The 14,713-nt window shown below is 37.2% G+C and overlaps 1 protein-coding gene across 1 annotated transcript in view; it reads right to left on the reverse strand.

Annotated features, from left to right (window-relative positions):
- Window positions 1-14,713, reverse strand: part of SKAP1 (src kinase associated phosphoprotein 1) — a 2,077,187-nt gene that overhangs the window by 1,800,935 nt on the left and 261,539 nt on the right. Inside the window, exon 5 of the mRNA XM_044055319.1 lies at window positions 349-579. Coding sequence (XP_043911254.1) covers window positions 349-579 — 231 coding nt within the window. The remainder of the gene's footprint in view (window positions 1-348; window positions 580-14,713) is intronic.

The raw sequence follows: 14,713 nt of genomic DNA on the forward strand, positions 1-14,713 counted from the left end.
GAGATGTGCACACATGCATAAAGCTTTCAAATAAGTGACTGTGCTGAATGAAGCAAATTAATAAAAATCACTTCTTCCCTTAAACTGCAAAGCATTTCAGTTACAAAAACAATGGCATTATTCCGACCCTTTATTGTTCTGTTAACAGCCATTGGCTCTACATGAAAGGAGAACTAATGGCCTGAATTCCCCAACTTTCACTGGAAGTTAAATAGGCTTTGTGAGTAAATGATAAAATGAATGTGATAAAATAAATTGACTCTGAAAAGCTAATTTAAAAAGCTAAAGAGACTGAGCATGTTAATGTTCTAAAACTGTTTATCTCAGCTTTTCAAGATGAGTACTTACCCGGCATCATTTCATAAATGCTATCATCATGGTCATCTTCCACTTTCTCTTCTGTATTCCCCATTTTTGGAAGAGCTTGTGAAGAGGCATGGCTTGGTGTATCTATGTCATCATAAGTGTCACTGTCCCCATCTTCGTTTATATTTTCTTCTTGTGCTTCTGCACTGCTCTCTGTATTGTTATTATCACCATCATCCTCTTCCTCATATGGAATACAAGTGGACTTCATGTCTGCCAGAAAGGAACAGATACACCAAAATCACTTAAAACAGGAGTCTGGTGTAAATGCTTATGAAGTATAACTTTTATGCTGTTATTTGTTCACACGACTCAAAGCACAGAAAGTTATAAAAGAAAAAAGATATGGAACCCAGCAGACTTAAATTATGCTTTCTTAGTAAATTTTGTTATAGTTTATAACCCATCCAAACACTGTAAAAACTGCTGTTTATGTTAACAGATCAGTAGACGTGCACATTTGCATGGTGAAAATGTATTTTAACTCCACGAGATGGCAAACTACAGTGCTCTATGTACCATGCACTTTTCTGCACACACATTTTACAGACAGGCAGAAAACAGGTACTCTCCATTGTGCTGAAAGTGCATTGCAAGATTGAATGTGTTATGGGTGGCAAGTACAAAACTTCACTCTCACTTACAAACAGGTATCTAGACAGGGACATAATGATTTCATAAATCCAGTTTAAAATGACCTTCTAATCAAACAGAACAGTGAATGATATACACTGCCACATCTACAAAGTTTTTTCAGTGGCCATTTTGGAAACTGGGAATAATGAAATTGCACACAGGCTTTGCAAAGGAAGAAACAAGAGTATTTCTGTTACCTTTATGTGAGTGCAGGGATGAACAGTCATGTATAAGTGAAGCAAGAATAAGTGAACATGACATACATTTCACTAAGCCAACAAAAGCTGGATTTCTTCAAAAAGTGAGATAAGCAATTTTGACTTGAGTACATCTCAAAATGTGAGTACTGTCCCTCCCTCCCTCCTTTCCCAACTATCCATATATCTTGTTTTAAACAACTTGCTCAGATAGGATGGCAGAACAGATTTCCCTATCTCCAGCAACAGTCCATAGCTCATTCTTTGCCATCAATAGGCACTGCCAGCCAAGTAGAGAGAAATAAACTCTTTTAACATTTTCTGGGTCTCATCTCAGTGCGTCATGCCTGGTATATCCCGTGGGAGGTCACCAGAAGGATACTTCCTGGTGAGTAGACTGAGTAAACTGGCTTCTCTCAATCCAGAGAAACAATGGCTTGACCTCAGGTTCCTTCCAGTCTCTCAACTTCCTCATTCTTGCAAGATAACTATCCCAGCAGTCCTGTGAATGCATCCTATTTGCACATGTTTTATCTGGATTTCATAATTTCAGTGGCTACCCAAAACTTATGATCACTGGCAATGGTAGGAACACAGAGATATGAGTGAAACTAAAATATCTATTCCATGACTCACCTCTTTCTTTAGCACAACAGTATGGCAGAGTAACAGCAGTATGTACTAAAATAAAAAACAACTGCTGGCGCTCACACTCGCTCCTGATATCTTCACGTATCCTTGCTTAGTAAATAATCTTGTAGGAGTAAAGGTCTCAGTCTGTTCAGACAAGACCCAAAAAATAATTTAACAGTCCATCCAATACAAGCGACTTTTCAGTCCAAAAAAAGAATGCTGGAAACCCAAAAAACAATTCAACAGTCCATCCAATACAGCAGTACTGTGGCCACTGCACCAGTTTGGTGGTCAACTCTTGATCCTTTCTAGCATCACTCATGAAAAATAGCTCAAGAAAAGTGCATTTGTGTAAGTAAAAGTACTATAACCGTAGAGGTTTTAATAGTTGTCTGCTGCAATACACCAAGCTAGTAGAGATATATCCTGGCAATGATTTGACCATCATGCAGCTTATCAAAGCTAAAGGGTACCAGGAGCTCTAGCACAGCTCCTAAAAAAAGGCAAAGTATCTACTATTATGGAGAGTTTACTTACACAGTTAGATGGCATGATCATCATTAGCTCAATGTTGCAGTAACCTAGCCTGTTCTGGTATATTACCATAGCTTAGAAAACAAAAAGGAAGGAGGAAGTAAATCAAGAATCCAGAATGTTGGGGTGGATGAGACATCCCATGTCCTGTGTAAGTAGGTGAGGCAGTTTTTTACAACTCCCCTGGCCATAACAGAGTAACTAGAAGAATTGTGGGAAGAGTCCTTTTTGAGTTTTACACTAGTGTGTTTTATTTTTGGATGTAGAGGGATCCTTGATTTTGGATGAATGGACTCCCACTGCCATTTGTAGCCACAGCCTTTGGCTTATGCAGTTTACTGATGATTGCAAACTAGGAGCTGACATAAACCCCCCAAATGACCACCAGATTCTCCAGGAAGGCCTAATATGCACTAACAAGTGGTATTTTGACCATGGCCTCAAACTAAATGGCAATAATTGTAGCAGAGTTTCCTTTGGCAAATCCAGGTGCCCATTCTCCTATCACACTGGTAATGCTCCCTAAAAACTGACTCCGTCATGAGAGACTTGGGCACTTTCACTGACAATGAACTATCCTTTAACCACCTCATTACCACCATTAGGCAGTCCTTTTATATATGCAGACTGATCACAAGGAACATAACTTCTAGATCCAAGGAATTCAAAACTCCTTTATTAGGCCATTATTATTTAATTTATTTTTATTATTTTATTATTATTTAAATTTATTTTATTATTTATACAGTATAATGCCCTCTTTAACATGTACTTATCAAAGCACATGGCCCAGCCTAAGAGAACACAGTGTTTCTGTATTCTCAGGATAGTTCAAAGAAAACATGCTTTTAACTGTCTTGAGCACACTAAAGCATTCTCTCTTTTCTGTGTCCTATCAACGCCTGAGAGGGGGACCTTTGCCTATTATACACAGCCATAAAGGCTCTAGTCCTATGCAACCTTGTTGACATCCAAAGAACTGACACTCAAAACACTCACTCAAGAGATTGGAATTTCCACTGCAATATGTATAGGACATACTAGCATAACAGATATTTATCAAACAGAATATCTCTTTTATGGAATATACTCCCCTGGATGCAAAGTACAGTAGGCCCATGGCCATTTTCAAGCACACCCTTGATGACTGGGATACAGCATTGTAAGTACCCCTCTCCAGTCTAGCCTCTTAAGCCTTCACGGAAAGAGGATGTAACTAGAACTAACAGTTGGGAGCCTGGACTGACCCATCAAGCCTTTACAGAAAGTGAGTGTAACAAGTTCCAAAGTAATTCCTCCTGTGGGGGAAGTGGTATTCATTTCATGTCTTGGCAGATTCAACAATGGATCATGTTGCTAGCGCTACAAATGGTCCATTAGATCAGCAGCCTAGTATGAACTTATAAACCCAGTAACCAATGTTTGTTATTTGCTTCTGAAAAGGCAAGGGAACAGACAGGTTACCTGAGATGAGGAGAGGAGAGAAGTATGGGAGTGTTTAAATATCTGTGCAGTCTTGTTTGATTGGGAAGATCCCTGAGAGGCATTTACCCTTTTCTTGCAGCCTTTCTGATTTTTACTGCCCTAGTTTATAAGGCTTGCTGAAGAAAGGCCCAGAACTGGAGGGACAGTTTCTGCTATACTTGCAGATTGGTGACAGAAGAAGCTGTTTACTCCCTACATTAACTTGCACATTTCAGCCATGCACTTTAAGACCTTAGCAGAGGAGCTACCAACAAGTACATCTTTCCTCTAAGGGGACATTGAAAATCTGTGATTTAACATCCTTAAGGGAGACTGTAAACTAATCCAGGCATATTTACACATTACTGATCTTGCATCAGCTTTAGAGACTGCATCAACTGTGTCATAAGAAAACATTATGGTATGTCCTGTGACCTGATTTGCACATAAGAGCATGTTAGTCACAGAAGATTTGGAATCTGAAGCAGACAGTTTAGACATTATCTGTTGTGTGTCTGAAAGCACAGCAAGGAGGTAATTGCCATTACAGGCTTGGCAATTTACTGCCCTGAAGGCCAGGGTTGAAGCTTTTCTTGCTTTAGATATCAGCTGCTCTGCTATCCTTCACACTGGAAACTGGGTTAGAAGACACCAAGGGTTTAGATACTCCATCTTTAACCACAGAAAATGACTGCAAGATCTGCCAGAGGATTTCTGAGGAGAAATATGTGAGATTTAGGCACCTTATATAGTCTGTCAGGAGATGAACATACAGTGCTGAAAGCATCCTCCAAAACCCTAAGAGCAAGTGGTATTGTCAGGGATTTGGGGAATTAACATTCATACCTTGTCTGAGTTTAATAAATCTCCATTCCTTCCCATTTAACTAGGTCTTTAATTTTGGGAATCATAGGTTCATAGGTTCATAGTTTAGTACTAGGCTAACTGCCCTTGTGGGCCATTTTAAGCCTAGCCAGTTACCCCAAGTGAGAATCAAACCTTGCACCTTGTATCTGTAAGGTGAACACCTTAACCATTATGCCAACCTTCCCCTCTACATCTCAAAAGAGATTATTTTCCTCAGATTCTGATTCATATGGGATAAGAGAGGAAATCTGAGATGGATAATTGAACCCTTACTCTACTGAGTCTGAAGGAAGTTCTTCCTTAGAAGAAGAGAGTGCCCTTTTTCTCTTGGACTCAGTGAAAATGGTACAGAGGATTGTAGAAACCGAAAAGTTCTTTTTCAAAATTGTATCATTCTCCCTGGGTCCCTTTGACACTAGTTGGAGAGGAAAGGGTAAAGGTGCTTGTTTTCTTTTTGAGATTTTTTTCCTTGGGATGTTGAACTTAATTGTTTTGGATCTATCTGATTTTCAGAAACCCTGAAGGAGCTTGCTACCTCCTTAACATGGCCTGAGGGTAGATACATCCAAGATAGCCACATACATTTGAACAGCTTAAGTTTAGCTCTCCCAGTGTGAAAACAGAAACTGAGAAGTAAGAACTAGTGGTATTGTCAGTTGGGTATATTTCAGTTACTGGCTAGTAAGTATACTGCCTAGATGCCAGTAAAGAAGAAATGTAAAGAACCTAAATGAAAACAACCACAAAGAGTGAATCCTGCAACTGTTCAGCAAAAAGCAGTTCAGGCTTCAGCTTTGGTACAATAGATGGCTTCCAGTAATTTAGAGGAAAAAAAATCCAATGTACTCAGAGATGATTAAAATAAATGAAGATCTAAAGGAGTATTTCAACTCAATTACAAAAGTGCTTCCACTTCTAACCTAAAACTTGTGCCTACATCCTACACAAAACAACTCCAAAGTATACGTAAACCACGCTCAGCCTCTGGTGACAACCACCAACGTGAATACTGCAAAACAGAATCAGTAGTATTGCCTTCACCATCTCAACACTCATAAACAGGTCCATCCATGAATTTTTCACCCCTCCCCTTTGCAAAAAGTCACACATTAGAAATGTAACTCATCAGTATATAGCCTGGCAGAAATTTAGTGATCTATTAGACAAGTACTAAAGTTATTGTGTATATAATACTTGTTACGGACGTCTGTACATAGCTGTTTTTATTTTGTTTCAAATTGTTGAATTATTGTAATTTGTAAAATCAAATAACTTAAAAAAAGAAAAAGTCACACATTATTCCCTTCATAAAAGGAGCACTTCAACAGAAACCAATAATTTTTGACCTTTAGTAATCTTATCCCCCCTGGAGCCGTGGTTGTGCAGCGGTTAGTGTTGTCGCCTCACAGCAAGAGGTTCTCCCGTTCAGTTCTCAGCTGGAGTGGCTTCTGTGTAGAGTCTGCATGTCCTCCCCACGGTCGAGTGACGTTAAAGACATGCAGGTAGGTGCGAGAGTGAATGGGTGTGTCTTCTTTGAAGGTTGGACATTGGGCTGGCAACTCGGCACCGTAAAAATCTGCTGTCAATCATTAGCGGACCGGAGTTCCATTGTGGTGACCCTTAACTGGGAAAAGCTGAAAGACATTACTAGTAATCTTATCCACCCTATAAAATATAAGAAAAAATTAATTTAGAAACAACTAGTAAAGTATCTTCTCCAAGAAAAACCCTTAACTCTTAGACAATATGGCTTCCTTCTCATAGCACTACACTCTTTTAACATTTCTAGAACCCATCAGCAAAGTCAGAGACAAAGGCAAACTTGTCTTATCTTTGTTTCTAGATCTGTCAAAAGCATTTGATACCATCTGCCAAAGAAAGCCGGTACTGAAAATGTCCTCTCCTGTTCTGTCTCTTTCTTCCCTTTAGTGGTAAAACAGCTACCTGACCAATAGACAACAATCAGTCAAATGGTTCTTCAGCCTCTACCCCCACCTCCCTGTTTCCACTGGTGTTCCACAGGACTCCTCTTCTCTTTAATATTCTCAGAAATGCTTTCCATTCATCCACCAAACAGGCTTCTCTACTTCAATATGCAGATGGCTCCACCCTTATATGCTCCTAAAATAATCTAACACACCTCCAATAAATAACTCAAGAAGCTTTTACTGCCACACATGCATTGCTCTGTAACTATCAACTCATACACACAGCAACAAAAAACAAACTACTACTTCTACCCAAATCGCTCCATCAAGAAAAATCCAACTTCACAATTTTCTCTCTCAATGTCATCAAAAGACAAACCTAGGAATGATAATTGATATCTTTAAATATGACCTACATATTCAAAGTTTTTTAAAATACACCAAACAGTGGGCATGTTCTACACAGCCAAACATTTCCTTACCAAATACAACCAAAAGTACCCTAGCTTCTGCATACCTCCTCCCTTCACTTCACAATGGTGCAAACAACCTTACAAACCTACAGGCATCATAAAAAGTAAAGCTTGAACAATGTTACAATAAAGTTGCAAAATTTGCAGCAAACACTCCTTTTTGTATCCATCACTGTAGAGCACTCTAAAATGGTTGTAACTGCCTCACAAGTTAACATGCAAATCAGTTATGTACTCACTATAATGTTCCATCTGTGTTGTCCATTTTCATTCTTCTGCCACCGTTGGGTTTGGATCTAACTTTCTGATCTGACTTGGCCACTTTTTCCAGCTCTTGGAACACTGAAACCCTCAAGCTCCTCCCTTGCCCATAATACTGTAGTGATCTAACATACCTCAGATCTTGTTTGCTGCCCCTGAAACCATACAGTATTGCAAAATGATAAATCAAAAGAATATGGGACTCAAACAAAGGAACATTAGTTCCTTCAGCATCTTACGATCCTTCCTGAAGTCAAATAAGGAGGAGGATGTAGGGAGGAAAGTTGAGGATGAATGAAAAAGGACAGCACAGATGGAACGTTATGGTGAGTATGTAACTTTTTTATCAGATGTTGTCATTTTCATTAATTCCCCAGCTGTTAGGGAAGATTCTCCAGCTACCTAAATCCAAGGAGGACTCTAAGGAATGATGTTCCTGAGCACTGTTGAGCCAAAGGGTGCTCTACCCCAAGAGACCAGATCCAATTTGTAATGAGCGTAAAGGTATGAGGATTAGCCCAAATTGTGGCTGCACAAATACCATCCAATGACGATCCGGATAAAAATGCTGAGGAAGTTGCCATATACCTGATGGAATGTGGTTTTGGTGGTTTTGGCAAAGACTAGCCCAATGTATCATAAACAAAGGCAATACAATCAGTTGATCATTTGGCTAACATCACTTTAGAAACTAGTTTGCCTAATTTTGAGTCTGAACAAGAGATAAATAATTGTTCAAATTTCCTAAAATTTTTGGTTCTATGTAGATAAAACCATAATTGCCTGTGAACATCCAAAAGGTATAACATATACTCTCCCTTATTTGAAAATTTTGGAAAGAAGACTGGAAGGTAGATGACCTGATTAATATTGGATTCTGACACAACATTCAGTAACAACTTATTTCTAGCTCTCCCAGTGTGAAAACAGAAACTCAGCAGAGAAGGCCAGTATACTTGTGTTTTTGGGGTAAATTTCAGTAACTGGCTAGTAAGCACACTGCTTGAATGCCAAGAATAAAGAAATAAAAAAGACCTGGGAAAAAATCAGCTACAAAAAGTGAGGAAGAGATACTGACTGGGGAAAGCTCTGCAGCTGTTCGGCAAAAACAATGTAACATTCTGACATAACTTCCAAAAACCTACAGGAAGATATAAGACAACTACATACAGTCCTGGTTAAAATAAACAAAACACTGATGGAGTATATCAACACAAATAACAAAAGGCTGGAATAAATGGAAGACAATTTAAACAGATATTCAGATGAGATAATAAAGCTGCAAAAATCAGAGGTTGAAATGAAGAAAAGGCTGGCTGAATATGAGACTGCTCAGGAAGAGATGTTTCAAAAAGTAATGGAGTTAGAGGACAGAGCACATAGGGAAAACCTGGGATTTTCTGCTACACCAGAGAAGCTGGAAGGAACAGACTACATTAATTTTATGAAAGCACAAATAAGCAACTGGACTGATATTCCACAGCAGGAGCTGTTAGTTGAAAGGGAAAATTGCCTGTATGCTCCATATCTGGCAATAAGAAAGCAAACTAGACCTTTAATAGTAAAGATGCAACACTACCAGCAGAAGGAGTTGATTCTGACGAAACTGTGGCAGAAGGACAAAGTACTAAAAGTGGGAGACAGCAGAGCATTTGTGGAGAATGATTACTCATTGTACACCAGACAGAAGAGAAGAAAATTTACTCCACTCTTCAGGGAATATCAAGATGTAGGTGTGAGATTCAAATTGCTATACCCAGCTGTCTTCAAGGTATTCTTCCCTGGAGGGACAAAATCGTTTTTGATGAAGTACGTGCTAAGGAGGAAATACAAAAGTTTCTCAAACAAAAAATAAGCTGTGAAACAGAAGGAGATTCTGTTTTTTGTTCTTCTGGTAATAAAGACCACAGAGGGACAGTACCTGTGAAACCTTTTCAAAATTTTCAATGGAAAATGGAGAGAAGGAAGGGAGCATGAGAGTTGACGAAGAATTGAGAGTACATTGGAACTTAGGCAGAGAGAGGATTTCATAGATGAACAGTAATAAAACCAGTAACTTAATATGAGATTACGATGCAATAATTATATTTGTGAAATATGACAGGACAAGAAAATCTAGAAATTTGTTGGACTTTTGGTGGACTCTAATGCCTATGCCATACTTCATGTCATTAATGTTCCGAAAAGTGCTTTGGGGAGGGGAAGTGGAGGGAGAAAGTTAACTGTAAGTAAACATTTTTTTTTCTTAAATAGAACTAATTTTTTGGCATGTGGTCTTCTCTAAATGCTACAAAGTAAATTTTTTTCATTTATTTTTAAGTGTAACGGGGTGCTGCTGTTCTTTTTTTCTTTTCTTTCTCCCTTCCTCTCTCTTTCTTCTTGTTCAGTTTTAAGAAATATAGGCACTACAATGTAAAAAAAACTGGTTAAAAAGCATGATAAAATTAATGTGTGTGCTTCTTCCTCATTCTTGCATGGGGGAATGACTGGATTAAAGTCCTTAAATTGATTTAGTAACACATTTTAAGAGAGAGCAAGTAAATCAAAAGGAACATTGAATATGATGAGGCTTTTTCTAGCAAATTATGTATATGCAGTAACAATTCTGCAGCTGGTGTTCATGTTTCCATGGAAACAATCTGATAAAGAGAAACTTGCAACAGTCTGTTGGGGAGTGATTGGCTGAGGAAAAAAAAAGAAAAGAGAAATTGGCTAGGAGACAATGTTATCTGAAAACATTCAGGAGTTTTTCCAAGGCAAATAATGTCTTCTGAAATAATTCAGGGGTTTTCCCAGCTATAAAGATAAGACAAACCAATCAGCACTTAGTAGAAGCACAGGCTGCACCATGTGTCTTTGCATGGATAACCTTTCTTTTAGGTTAACTCAAGTCTATAAGTCTGGCTTTCATTTTGGGACTTTTGTTCCTATTAGGATGGCAAAACTTCAATATTTGAAGGTGTACATAGTTTTGTGTGTTAGTATTAAGTTAATAGGTTTTAGTGGGTATTGGGTGTGGGTTTTTTTTTGAGGGCTTTCAATAAAACGAGAAGTTTTATAAGATATGATATTCCACATGGATATGACAAGAAATAACTGTATAAAATTTCAACCTGCCTGTGTATGCATGTAACACAAAAGCTGGAGCAAGAGATTTAACAAAAAAGGTGTTATACATAAAAGGTGAGAATAATAACTTTTTAATACAATGAAGCTTCCTGTAATGTCTTTAAATGTAAATGGCCTCACAGATAAATACAAATAAGAAAGAGTAGTGAACTACATTAAAAATGTAGAGTGCAAATAGTAGTGTTACAGGAGACACACTTAGAAAAAACTCAACATGTGAATTTGATAAAGAAAGGTTCTCAGGATGGTTATTCAGTAGAATACCTTGGACCAAGAAAAAGAGCAGTACTTATATTCACTGCAACAGGAGCTGCAATAGTGACATAAGAAGATAAAAAAGATAATAATGTCAGATTTGTAGTGCTAACTGGCTACTGGCAAGGGAGGAGGGTTATACTGGGGTGTATTTACATTCCATCTAAAACTGCTATAATGAACCTTAAGAAAATTCTGGGAGAAATAATCAGCTTTCAGCAAGGGATATTACTTATAGGTGGGGACTGGAATTTGATTTGCAGCAGTGAAGATGTGTCTAGGGACCCAGAAGGGAAAACATAACAAACAAGTGTAGATTTTTGAAGAAATATATGAAAATATTTGGCATGGAAGATGTGAATTCAGTAATAGGAGTTCGGAGCAAATTTATATATTATTCCACAAGATATAAAAAATGGGCTAGGCTAGACATAATTTACATTTCATAGGAACATGTGCATTTAATTGAAGGTCTTGATACTCACACAGTAACTATTTAAGATCATGCACCAATAATAGCTAAAATAAAACATAAGGTAATGAAATAAAAATGACAAACTGGCGCTTTCCCACCTATCTGCTAAAAAGAGAGGAATTTAAGGAATGGGTAGTGGAGATTATTCAGGAACTCTCAGAGAGGATAGACATTTCTTCTAAAAATACAGCTAGGGAGAGGGATAAAATTAAGGTGGAGTTTATAAGTTGTGTGGAAATAAAAGAAAGGGAACTATGGTTGAGAAGTAAAAAGAAGTTATACACTTACCATAATTTTCCATGTGTGTTGTCCATCTCAACCTTTATTCTCACTGATGGGTTCAGATCCAATGTGTTGGATCTATCTTGGTCTTTCCAATAGCTCGTGCAATGCTCGTGGGCCTCCTTCCCTACCCATAATGCAGTTCCCCAACTTCCTCAGATCTTATTTGCCCCCTCAGAAAGGAAAATAACCTGTAAAGTAGATATGGTCTTTTAGAAGTCAAAGTCAGTATCTCTGAGGCTATAGAGATCCATAAATCCACTGTCCACTAGGTCTTCCAGGATTTCAGCAAGGGGCTATGGAGGGTGGGTTGTGAAAATAAAGGTCGAGATGGACAACAAATGGAACATTATGGTAAGTACATAACTTCTTTATGTGTTGTTGTCAATCTTGCCTTTATTCTCACTGATGGGAACCAAATTCCTGATTGGCTCAGGGGAGAATATTCCTCAGAACCATACAGCCAAATAAAGCTCTACTTCTGGAGACTAAATTCAGTCTGTAATGAGTAATAAAGGTATGTGGTTTTGCCCACGTAGCTGCACCACAGATATCATCCCAGGGTAACCTTGCTTGAAAGGCTGCAGATGTAGTAGCTACTGACCTGGTGAAATGTGCCTTGACAGGAAAAGGAAGGGGCCTGTTTTCAGAACTGTAGATGTAGGATATACACAGAGGGAACCATCTAGAGAATGTAACTTTTGAGACTGGTAGACCTTTCCTAGTCTCACAGTTATATATAAAAAGTTGGTCCAATTTCCTGAAACCTGAAGTTCTGTGCAAGTAAAAATGTAATTGCTTATGTACATCTATAAGATTCAGAGAGTATTTGTCTCTGTTTTTGGTAATTAGGGAAGAACACTGGTAGCTCAATAGATTGATTTAGTTTACTTTCTGACAGGAAAGCAGAAAAAGGTAAGCAAAGACAAAAGAAATATCAAACAACTTAGCCTAGAAGATCCTTCTTGCAGCGTGGCATAGGAGATGTGAGGAAGCTGGGGAAGTGCGTTATGGGTAGGGAAGGAGGCCTATGAGCATTGCTGAAGACCTCAATCTACTGGAAAGGCAAAGACAGATCCAACACATCGGATTCAAACTCATCAGTGAGAATAAAGGTAAGACTGACAACATCACATCAAGACTTATTTAGAAGGACTTACAAATGTTAAAGTAAAGCAGAATAGGGGGAATCTCAAAGAACAAGAAGAGGATCAACTTTAGAATGCTAGACATAAAATAAGGCATTAGTAAACCATGGCAGAAAAACACCAAAAAAGAATAAAGACTACAAGGCTGAAGATCCACAAGTTTATTCCTCTGACGTCTTGGCAACACAAGCCTTCAAGGAGTATAGCTTTACAAAAATTACTACCTGCCTATATACCCATAACAATTAAACAATAAAACAATTAGAAAATCAATTAAATAAAAAATCTCCAATTAAGTTCTGCATTAAACCCATTAGGGATCAAGGTATTATATTTTAAAATATACACAGATTCCTTAAGCAGCAATTCTTTTTTTGTATAATTGTCATCATATATATAAACATTATTTTTTTTTCTAACACTGAACCTCTTAATCCCTCACTACTCCCTTTATGCATCTGATTAGAATGTACCACTATAGAGCTTTCCTTTTTATCATTATTTATATCTCTCAAATGCTCTAGCAGTCTTACCTTAAAAGCTCTCTTGCTTTGCCATATGTAAAATTTTTTACAGGGCATCTGTGGGCATAAATGATGCCTTTAGTATTACGGCAAAAACAACTTCTGGCCTGAAAATGTTGGCCACTAATTTTATTAAAGCTTTGCACAACATATTTACGGGCCTTACATCTACCAGCTATGCTAGTTCCATATTCTAAAGGATATTTACAAATATTGGCATCAGGAAGAACAAACTTTGATTTCACTAAAAAACCTTTTAAATTTCTGATCCTCCTATATGAAATAGTAGGTATTCCATTGATATTTTTACTAACATCTTTTAATTTTAAGATATAGCCCCAATAAAATTTTAATAATCTTGTAAGAATCGGGTTAAAACTACTATAAGTAGTTACAAAATACATTATTTCACTTTTATCCCTCCTTAAGTCTCTATAATAATCTTGTATTACCACACTATCTCCAATCTTATTAGAAGCATATTTCTTCTTAAATTTCTCCCAACATTCCTTCAATAATACATCACTAAAGCCCCCGTTCCCAAACATACCTACTGTCTTGCCCATTTCCCTATTAAGGTCTATCTCATTATTACATAATCTATAAATTCTAATAAATTCACCCAAAGGTATAGCAACCTTTCACCCAAAGGTGGATGACAACTATGGGCCATAAAATAATATGCAGCATCTTCAAGTTTTCCATGGACTGTAGTACGAAGAATATTATCTCTACTACTCTCCAACAAATTATCTAAATAGGACACAACTTTACCTACCTTAAGGTCATCACATTTTAGACCAAATATGTTATTATGTATTTCATCTATAAAATTTTCTACCTCATTCATACCCCCCTCACACGAAAATCAAATCATCAATGTATCTGAAGTACTTCAGTATATATTTATGAAAAAAATTATAATATATAAATATATATATATATATATATATATATATATATATATATATATATATATATATATATATATATATTCTGTTTCAAAAAGACCAATACTTAGGTTGGCATAAACTGGTGCGAGTGCTGCCCCCATAGCAGTCCCCTCTTTTTGTCTATAAAGTTTACCACAAAATTCAAAAAAATTATTTCTAAGACATATTATCATTCCATTGTACAGATTCAAATTTTTTTCAAAAAATCAAATATGTCTTTAATATATGCTGGTAAAAACTGAACTTTGGGTAGTAGAAAATAATGTAAAAACTGTCCTATTTTACCTAAAAAAATATTCCCTTCCAGAGACTATAGGATGCCCCGGGGGATTAGTTGTAGATTTATGAAGTTGTGGGAGACAATAAAAGGGGGCCATCTTGCAACCTCTAACAGCAAACTTCTTTGTACTATCCTTAAAAGAAAAATAACCTAACATATGCCCTTTTCTTATTAACTCACTATATTCATCCAGGGCTTCAATATAAACTTCATTTTCAACACATTCATATGTATTATTATCATTCAAATGTTCATTACACATATTAAAATATTGTACATAATTCAAAACCACCAACTTATTGCCCTTA

This window comes from Protopterus annectens, chromosome 13.part0 (assembly GCF_019279795.1).
Source record: "Protopterus annectens isolate FY-2018-M chromosome 13.part0, PAN1.0, whole genome shotgun sequence".
NCBI classification, from domain to species: Eukaryota; Metazoa; Chordata; order Ceratodontiformes; family Protopteridae; genus Protopterus; species Protopterus annectens.